The following is a 10,419-nucleotide window of genomic DNA, read 5'->3' on the forward strand; positions in this document are numbered from 1 at the left end:
AAACCAGGTCAGAATGTTCCAAGAGTTCTTACACAAATTTGGGGAGGAAATGTCTGGGACCAAGATTACCAGAACTACTCAGGAGATTGTGAAACATCCTTCCTGTGTTTCAAGTGGAAACTTTCAATTTGTAAGTCAACAACACCGCACTTGCTAATAATAACTGAAGAGGAGGTCATAGACACTGTTGTCTAAAACAAATAGTCAGTCAGATTGTGAGGAGTTCACTTTTACCTTAATGTACATTTCCAACAAACCTTGCTAATTCTATGAAAATGCATCCCTTATAAGTAACTGTGAAGGGGGAATCTGGAATTGGTATGCTACATCTCATTTCTAAAACAGTATAATAAACCTAACTAAAAGTTTCATATCAGAATACAATAAAAGCAACATTTTCTTTATTCCAAATAAATATTTTAATTGTAATAAATCCTGGTAACTCATAGTTTGATTTCATGGATGTCACCCCCTCCGCATCCACCTCCTCATTGTCCGGGCCAGGCTTTCTCTCTCTCCTGTCTGTCCATGTATGTGAGGCTTCCCCCCACTGCCCCTCAAGTCTCCACATCTGCTATCCATTCCCTCATCAGCCTGCCTATAAATACCCTGGTTTCCGGCCGTCCGGTGCTAGATCATTGTTATTAACTACTACGTAGTAACGTTCACGGATGCTCCGAACCACAGTTTGAGCACCCAGTTCAGTTGTTCCTTCCTACTAACCCTGTTTGTTTCCCGTTACCAAGATCCACCTTACCCAGCCTCCAAACACCTCCACCTGACTGCCTGTCAGCAACCTGCTCTGCCTACCCGCTGTCCTGTCTGCCTCGCCCTACCTACCAACCTGCCCACCCACCTACCTGAATCCCAAGCTGACATATTGACTGTAGAAAAATAACTCTCATTGTTATCATTCAGCCACATCAAATTCACTGAGACCGCAATTGAATTGCCTGAGGCTCTCATTGGTTTATGTACTTGAAACCAGAAGAGATTAATTCATATAAAAGGCCTTTTAAGCTTTGTGAAACCAGACTATATTAAGGATATAAACTCGGCACACAAAAAGTCGACACCTAACCAGTGGACTATGGACCTTTAATTGCAAACAGACTGGTAAATATTGATTCCCCGGCCATGTGCCTTTTCTGAAGGGAATACTCCAAAACTAAAATAGAAAATCAATGTGTTTTCATTTAGATTAGTCATTACCTAATACTGTCATTTACCTGACACTGTTCCTGAAATCCCTCTCCACACTGTTTGTTTGTAGTAGTTATCTATAAAAAAAAAAGAAGAAGACCTTTACCACAATGACATCAAAAATGAGTGGGAGAACATCAACAGAAAGCATCTTGGTTCCATCTATTTTTCAGTGTTTCATGATGTTAATCCGTGTGTCTCACTGATGAATGTCTACCCTGTTAGACTATATAATACTGAACATTAATCACATTTCTAAAATATCTTTGATAGACAAGGCTAACTTGCACTCTCTTCACCCCCTGGGTTTAGTCCCTGTCCTTGTCCATCTGGTCATGGTTCTGACCTGGACTAGGTTTAATAGACTCTGGACAACTTGTACTCTTAATGTTCACCTGGCACAGCCAGAAGAGGACTGGTCACCCCTCTGAGCCTGGTTCCTCTGGGTATATTCCTAAATTTCGGCCTTCTTAGGGAGTTTTTCCTAGCCACTGAAATTCAACACTGTTGCTGTTTGCTCCTTTGGGTTAAAGGCTGGGTGTTTTGTAAAAGCACTTTGTGACAACTACTGATGTAAAAAGGGCTTAATAAATACATTTGATTGATTGATTTACATTATATGTTAAAGCTTTTTGTATATTTAGACATATTTTATGTTAAATGTCTATTGTTGGAATTGCTTTCTACCGTGTTATGCTTCATTCTACTTGGGTTGGTATTTTCAAATCATAATTTAACAATACCATCAGATGTAATGCATATGATTGTAACTTGTGGAGATGTTTCTACTAAACAGAAATTTTCACAAAATACTGTTGTTATTCACCTTTATTTGGAAAGCGAGTGTGCAAAAAGTGCTTGTTCTATAAATAACACACATTTCGCTCAGTAATTATAATTATTTGAAGAAAAAGTGTTTCTTTGAAAAATATTTCTTTGAAAATGTAAAAGAAAGACTACAACTCTAATGGGTGGAAATATCTTATGGTTTCATGTGGATTATCTGCCTAGAATTCAGATTCAAGGGCCCAAGTTTGACCAGTATGTTTGTCTGTCAGTCAAAGATGACCTCCTTCTGACTGGATATGAGGAACATTGAAATTATTTCACTCTTTTTGATAGATTGTTAAGGTCCAAATTTAACCACATAATGACATGACAACTCTGACACACCTATTCTCATCTTTTACTCAATTATTGGCAAAATATCTGATAGGACTGGTAATGGTCAGTTTGTGTATCTGAATTGGCCTAATCAGAACTAGGCTGCACTGTAAATACAGGTTCTTGAAAGGAACTGTGATCAGATAAAATGACCTAATCTTGAATAAAACCAATACTTACCATTAAAGGAAACCATTGCAAACAATATGGTCGAGGGGGTTAAGCTCCTATACAACCACTGGCCAGCACAAACTATTTTTCTGCCGAGGTAATGTAATGTAAATAAAAAATACAGGCTATAGATTTGGGACAGGTAAGATGTAACCTAATTTAATTTTCATTTCATGCTGTAACATAATCCTAGCCCACTTTTTGGAATTAGATTTTTCATTATCCTGGGGTTATTTTTAAGCACTTTTTATGTTAAGGAGCCAACTGATCCTATTCGTTTAGGTGAAGAAGACCTACGTGAGCCAACTCAAAGAAGACCCAAGATACCCTCCCTTGGTCAATTTAAACACCAGGGACATGGGTAGATTTTCACATTCATGTAATCCCAGCAGTTTTTCTTTGTACGGTTATCGATTATTTCATGTGTCCTAATTTAACATTGGTGAGGAGAAACTCTGCATCCAACATAAGAGACAGCGAGAAAGACATTCCTCTTTCTTTCATTTAACAGCGAGCATTCATAGTCTAATCCCAACTATTCCTGGAATGTTGTCCCTGGAACATATCCTGTTGTTATTCTAGTGTGGCTGTACAAAACAGGTTCAGACAGTCAAGAACGATGTAGTATAAAAGCTGAATATCAAAGTCAGTCAGAGCTCAGTAGTTCTCTTGAAAACACTGTTAGATATTGACTCCTTAACTTTGTGGGGGAGGAGTTCATGAAAAACCATTTTTCTGGTTATGTAAGAGGGGAGGAATCGGATAGGGGAGTAGCCTGTTCCCTACAGCATGTTCTCACACCAGCTCAACATGTGTTTGGGTTAACAGCTCACATGACTAATCTATATTACAGGGTGACTATCTCAGACCCCTCGTGTCCTTGGAAACACTAGATCTGATGGGGAACCGGGTGAAAAGAGTCAAACCTGCACAGTTCTTTGCAAACATGACAGATTTTAAAGACTTAAACATTGACAGGTAAGCTACAACCTAGGCAGCTGACACAGCCTGGGTTATTTGAAGAAGCTGTTAAAACATATTTATTATGTGTATTTTTGTTCATTTTTGCTGTTTTAGTTGTAAGCCCTGTATAAGAGGAAGTACAGGTTCAGAAAGTTGGTGTATGTGCAGGGGAGCCATTGGGGCAAAGCTACAGTCTGTGGGATTTTGACTGAAAGCCTGTCAGAATTCACCCTAGACACAGTGATTTTGTAACATTGTGGCACTCCACTAGGCCTGGGATTGTCCTGAGACAAAACAGATGTCAGACAGATACGTGTATATATGTTTCTATCTAGATTCTATTTAGGTTTTGACCCTTCAAGTTTTTGTAGCCACTGTGCAACCATTTCTTCTTGTGGCTTGCTTCTGGGGGTTTTAAGATAGGTGTTTGTATGAGAACTTTGTTTCAACTGATCATCAGATAATAGTGCTAAATCAAATAAATTTGATAGATTGATACCATACTGGAACGTCAACAGTCTATTCATGCAATTCATTATATACAGAAATTTGATTGTATATAAAAAGTACCTGAGAGGTTTTTAACTGCAAAAAACTGTTAAAATTAGGAAAAAAATAAATTCTAAGCTACAACAAGATGCAACGTTCTCTCAAAATAGAGGCAGTGGGGTTTGGAGTGAGACATATTTCCCTGAGCATGAGTGATAAAATAAACACTGTTCAAAAAACAGATCATGAAAACGTGTACATTTTTATGCCACTGTGTACCAAAAACTGCTACAATACCATTGATCTATATAATAATCTAGATCATCATATACAACGATCAGCCCTAACATAATGGCCACTGACAGGTGAAGTGAATAACACTGATAATCTCGTTATCATGGCACCTGTCAGTGGGTGGGATATATTAGGCAGCAAGTGAACATTCTGTCCTCAAAGTTGATGTGTTAGAATCAGGAAAAATGGGCAATTGTAAGGATCTGAGCGACTTTGGGCCAAATCGTGATGACTAGAAGACTGGCTCAGAGCATCTTCAAAACTCCAGCCCTTGTGGGGTGTTCCCGGTCTGCAGTGGTCAGTACCTATCAAAATTGGTCCAAGGAAGGAAAAGCAGCGAACCAGCGACAGGGTCATGGGTGGCCAAGGCTCACTGATACACATGGGGAGCAAAGGCTGGCCCGTGTGGTCCAATCCAACGGACAAGCTATTGTAGCTCAAATTGCTGAAAAAGTAAATGCTGGTATTGATAGAAAGGTGTCAGAACACAGTGCATTACAGTTTGTTGCGTATGGGTCTGCGTAGCCGCAGACCAGTCAGGGGGCCCATGCTGACCGTCCACTGTCGAAAGCTCCTATATCGGAGCATTGTGAGCATCAGAACTGGACCACGGAGCAATAGAAGAAGGTGGCCTGATCTGATGAATTACATTTTCTTTTACATCACATGGACGGTGTGTGTGCGTCGCTTACTTGGAGAACACATGGCACCAGGATGTACTATGGGAAGAAGGCAAGCCTGCAGAGGCAGTGTGATGCTTTCGGGCAATGTTCTGCTGGGAAACCTTGGGTCCTGCCATTCATGTGGATGTTACTTTGACATGTACCACCAACCTGAGCATTGTTGTAGATCATGTGCACCCTTTCATGGCAACGGTATTCCCTGATGGCATTGGTCTCTTTCAGCGGGTTAATGCGCCCTGCCACAAAGCAACAATGGTTCAGGAATGGTTTGAGGAACACAACAATGATGTGTTGACTTGGCCTCCAAAGTCCCCAGATCTCAATCAAATCGAGAATCTGTGGGATGTGCTGGACAAACAAGTCCAATCCATGGAGGCCCTACCTCGCAACTTATAGGACTTGAAGGATCTGCTGCAAACATCTTGGTGCCAGATACCACAGCACACCTTCAGAGGTCTAGTGGAGTCCATGCCTCGACGGGTCAGGGCTGTTTTGGTGGCAAAAGGGGACCTACACAATAATAGGCAGGTGGTCATAATGTTATGGCTGATCAGTGTATTTGCCAGGTATGAATGTTTATGGGTCAGTGCTGGGCATTTTGGTTTTGGTATTAATCTCAAACATGTTGCATTAAAAGGCCTAGTAGATGCCACCACCATATTACACCGCTTCCATCTGACCAATCAGCTTAAAAGCCAAATCACTACGGCCAATGCACCCCGATTTTGTTAAAAACAATGGCAACAGTGGGATTTTGTCACTGTCTTTTTTGGCTCCTCTTTACCAAGGGTTCCAATAATTTTGCAGCCCACTAAATGTATGGGCCACAGCCTCTGGATCTTGCTATGTACATTTTCAAACTTCACTATGAGTTTTGGAAAGTCAGGAAAGAAATGATTGCACAATCCATTTGTCTGAACATAACATCTGGTTCATTACACACGTTATCAGTTTAAAGATTGGTACACAGTGCGAGGACCAGTCTGGCAAATATGCTACCTGGCTTCTATCATTGGTTTACACTCCTGGGGCCAGAAGTGATTCATGCAGATAGTATGAACATGTAAGCCTAGATTAAGTCTGTGTACTCAGCACACAAATAGAGGATTTTCATCACGAAGTAAGGACAGGAGCCAATGGACTATGAACCATTAAATACAAAGAGACAAGTACATATGAATTCCCTAGCCATTATCCAACACGAATATTCCAGATGAAAGTGTGTTGTGCCAGTGATGGCAAACATTGTAGTTCTGTTTTAATAATTTGCATTCTGTTCTACTTTGTATGTCAGGGGGATGATGAGGAACGTTCTACTGCTGGCTGTCTTTGGTATCTACTTTCGGGGGACCGAAGGCGCCCCAACATGTTCAATACAGGGCTCTACTGCAGCTTGTTCTGGCCGGTCTCTACACCAGGTCCCTGAGCTGCCTCCAAACATTACTGCTGTGGATTTGAGCAATAACTACATCAGAGAGATAAACGAGACATCCTTCTCTGGGCTTGAAGGGCTACTGGGACTGGACCTTAGTTGGCAACAAGTGAATGGGCTAATTATAAGAAATAACACCTTTAAAAGGCTGGCAAACTTGGAGGAGCTCTATTTAGGAAATAATAAAGATCTACTGATTGAGACAGATGCTTTTGTGGGAATGTCCAACCTGAGAATTCTGTCTCTGTACACTTGTGACCTCACTGAATCTATATTACAGGGTGACTATCTCAGACCCCTGGTGTCCTTGGAAACACTAGATCTGATGGGGAACCGGGTGAAAAGAGTCAAACCTGCACAGTTCTTTGCAAACATGACAGATTTTAAAGACTTAAACATTAAATTAAATCGGATGGAAAGCATATGTGAGGAGGACTTGATTGGCTTTCAAGGCAAACACCTTCGATTCCTCAACCTGAACAGTGTCTATCTATATGGCATGAATGAGTATGGCTTTGACTGGGAGAGATGTGGAAATCCCTTTCGGAACATATCCATAGAGACACTTGACCTGTCTTTGAATGGATTCAATGTGGACAAGGCAAAACTGTTTTTCAATGCAATCCAAGGGACCCACATTCACAATCTTATTCTGGAATACAGCACCATGGGGAAATCATTTGGTTTCAACAATATGAAAGATCCTAACAAGCAAACATTTGAGGGCCTCAAAAATAGTGATGTTCAAATTCTAGATTTGTCCAAATGCTCTATATTTGCTTTGCAAAATGCAGTATTCAGTCCATTGAAAGAGGTAAAAAACATAACATTAGCCCAAAACAGAATTAACCAGATTGAGAGGGGAGCATTTTTAGGTCTTGAAAATTTAGAAACACTCAACCTGTCATATAATCTTTTAGGGGAAATATATTCTTTCACATTTGACAAACTACATAATATTTTAAAATTAGATTTATCTTACAATCACATTGGTGCATTAGGATATCAAGCTTTTTCCGGACTTCCAAACCTACAAATCCTAGATCTTACAGGAAACTCTATTCGGGAACTCAATACATATGGCTCCCCTGCGCCACTACCAAACCTGCAACATCTTCGTTTGGCTGATAATAAAATCACATCTTTGCAAGGCCTCTGGGACTTTGCTAACTCTGTTAAGATACTAAATGTTCAGAACAACAGGTTAACTAATTTAGAAGACGTGTACATTTTGTTAACTAAATTCACACACATTGAGCTTTTCTGGTATGGAAACAACTTCATACAGTGGTGCACCTTAAACAGTGATATTTCAGTTCCCGCAGAAAACTCTCTGAAGTTCCTTGAGCTGAGAAACATCGCCCTGCAAGTGATATGGGCACGTGGACAGTGTTTTAATTTATTTGAAAATCTTAGCAAGCTTTTAGGTCTGTATTTAAGCTTTAACTCCCTGCAGGCTCTCCCAGATGGCATTTTCAATGGTCTTGTGACTCTGGAAGAGATGGATCTCAGCTCCAACTTTCTTACCTACCTCCAACCAGACATTTTCCCAGAGAGTCTCAAAAACATTGACCTTTCCAACAATTTCCTGGCCTCTCCTGACCCAGCGGCTTTCCATTCCCTCAGCTGGATCAACCTTCATGGGAACCGGTTCCACTGTGACTGCCTTCTGAAGGACTTCTTGACGTGGCTGAACGGGAATAATGGGACTTTTTATGAACCCGGCGTGGCTGAATTCAGCTGTGAGTTCCCCTCTGATCTACGTGGTGTTCCTCTGTTGAATTACAGCAGGGTCATATCGTGTGACGAGGATGACGAGGGTCTAACTCAGGAGCTGATGCTCTCACTCTTCGTCAGCTGCTCTACCCTCATCGTCCTGTTTACCGTCGGAACTATCGGTTTTGCCCGTTTCCGTGGATACATCTTCAGAGTTTACAAAAAGGTGATCGCCAGGGTCATGGAGGGCCCAATAAAAAAGCCCCAGTCCCAGTATGACGCTTTCTTCTGTTTCAGCAACAATGACTACAAGTGGGTAGAAAGCGCCCTTTTGAACAGGCTGGACTCTCAGATAGCGGAGAGCAACGTCCTCCGCTGCTGCTTTGAGGCCAGAGACTTCATCCCAGGGGAAGATCATCTATGCAACATCAGGGACGCCATATGGGGGAGCAGGAAGACGGTGTGTGTGGTGTCCAAACAGTTTCTTAAGGATGGCTGGTGCCTGGAGGCCTTTGCCCTGGCCCGGAGCAGGATGCTGGAGGACCTCAGAGATGTTCTCATCATGGTGATCGTGGGCAACATACCCCACTACAGACTGATGAAACACGAAGCAATTAGGAGCTTTGTCCATAAGAGGGAGTACCTGCAGTGGCCGGAGGACACCCAAGACATAGAATGGTTCTACGATAAACTGACACACAAAATTCTAAAGGACACAAAGATAAAAAAGAGAACTGACAAAGATAATCGTGATGTCATACTTGTTACAATGCAAACAGTTGCGACTTAAAGGTTAACTTGGGGCTGAAACAGTCATAACATGCCCCTTTCTGAATGCAGAGGATCCAGCTGACTTTGGGACACATCCCAAACATCTTTGGGATGTTATAGGGTGTAGACAATGTTGTGTAGTGATGTAATGAACAGCGTTGTGTAGTGATGTAATGAACAGCGTTGTGTAGTGATGTAATGAACAGCGTTGTGTAGTGATGTAATGAACAGCGTTGTGTAGTGATGCATTGAACAATGTTGGGTCCTGATTTTGGTGTGTTAATCCTCCTTTCCATCTCAATTAATCTCTGCCTTTTTCTCTTTCATTCATATTTTCTCTCTCTCCTCCTCACTCTTTCAGTTTCTGGTTCTCTGTACCTCTATGTTCCAATTTCTCTGATGTCACCTGTCCATCATACTGTGAAATGAAATGAACTAACATCATCAATTGCTTATTTGATGTGTGGGAAAGTGATATTCTACTGTGTGCCAAAGTCTGTGTGTGTGTGTTTGTCTTTGTGAGCAATTCCAATAGGTGCTTGCGTGCAGACAATTGTGAGCACGTGTTTCTGTGTCTTTGTGCATGTGATACTTGCGTGCATGAGTACTGTGTGTGTATGTGTGTGTGTGTGTGTTTTAGGTCTTACCAAATGTCCCAACGAGTATAGTAAAACCAGAAAAAATTTGACTCATTGAGACCTTTTGCCGGTCCCCGTGAGGCAAAAGTCAATTTCCGGCTCAGAGTTTAGGTTTAGGGTCAAACTTACAATTTATTTTATAGTGAGAATTGGGGTTTCTTTAAGGTCCAGGCATTGTTGGTTAAGTTTAGGGTTAGATTAAGGTTAGGCATTTCATCTAGGTAAAGTTTAGGCATAAATGTTACTTCATTGAGGTTAAGGTTAGGGTTAGGTTTAGGGTTAGATTAGGGCAAGGGAGCATCCAATTTCTATTTTCTGGTCCCCATGAGGGTTGCTGTACAAACTTTGTGTGTGAGTGTGTCTGTATGTGAATGAGTGGGAAAAAAGCTTCAACTGAACACACGGATCAAATAGCAGCTGACAATGAAGCATTACCTTCACAAGGATCCAATTAACTGCTGCTTTGTCCTCAGGCTTCCTCCAGTGGCCTTTCAGTAAGACCTGCCAGTGCACCTTCCAATCACCATAACCACCATAAGAGAAGGATTTTTTTTTTTTTTAACTCACCCACCTTTAAAATAATCAACCGTGTAGTCAAACATGAGCATCCCCAGAATTATCAAATCACGCACACACACATGCACACATAAATATTCAGTTATGTTGTTGTTGTTTCATATTTGTGTGGCTGTTCTTGTCTGTAAAAAGCTTAATTGCAGCTAATCAGTAGAGGCTAGCTGCCTCTTCCGCGACTCCTGCAGGGTCCGGTGTCTGCTGCCGCGATGAAGAAACGGATCAGAAGAAGCAACACGATTGATCTACTACAGGCTGGTATACAAAGCTGTTGCTTGTAATTTTGGATGCTTATTAGTTTAACCATGCCTATCAGTTTTAA

At 41.3% G+C, this 10,419-nt stretch overlaps 1 protein-coding gene across 4 annotated transcripts; it reads left to right on the plus strand.

Annotated features, from left to right (window-relative positions):
- Positions 1 to 3,247: 3,247 nt before the first annotated feature.
- Positions 3,248 to 9,557, plus strand: LOC105023796 (toll-like receptor 5). 4 transcript variants are annotated; one of them, XM_013136308.3, is made up of 2 exons: positions 3,248 to 3,508; positions 6,797 to 9,557. In XM_013136308.3, the coding sequence occupies exons 1-2, from the start codon at positions 3,437 to 3,439 to the stop codon at positions 8,903 to 8,905; spliced, it is 2,181 nt and encodes a 726-aa protein (XP_012991762.1). In that variant the 5' UTR covers positions 3,248 to 3,436; the 3' UTR covers positions 8,906 to 9,557. The 4 variants fall into 4 exon arrangements, with proteins under 4 accessions (XP_012991762.1, XP_019906958.1, XP_012991763.1 ...); XM_020051399.2 differs by having other exon boundaries at positions 3,248 to 3,484; positions 6,773 to 9,557; XM_013136309.3 differs by having other exon boundaries at positions 3,249 to 3,412; positions 6,701 to 9,557.
- The last annotated feature ends 862 nt before the right edge of the window (positions 9,558 to 10,419 follow it).

Source organism: Esox lucius, chromosome 12 (genome assembly GCF_011004845.1).
Source record: "Esox lucius isolate fEsoLuc1 chromosome 12, fEsoLuc1.pri, whole genome shotgun sequence".
Classification (NCBI taxonomy): Eukaryota; Metazoa; Chordata; class Actinopteri; order Esociformes; family Esocidae; genus Esox; species Esox lucius.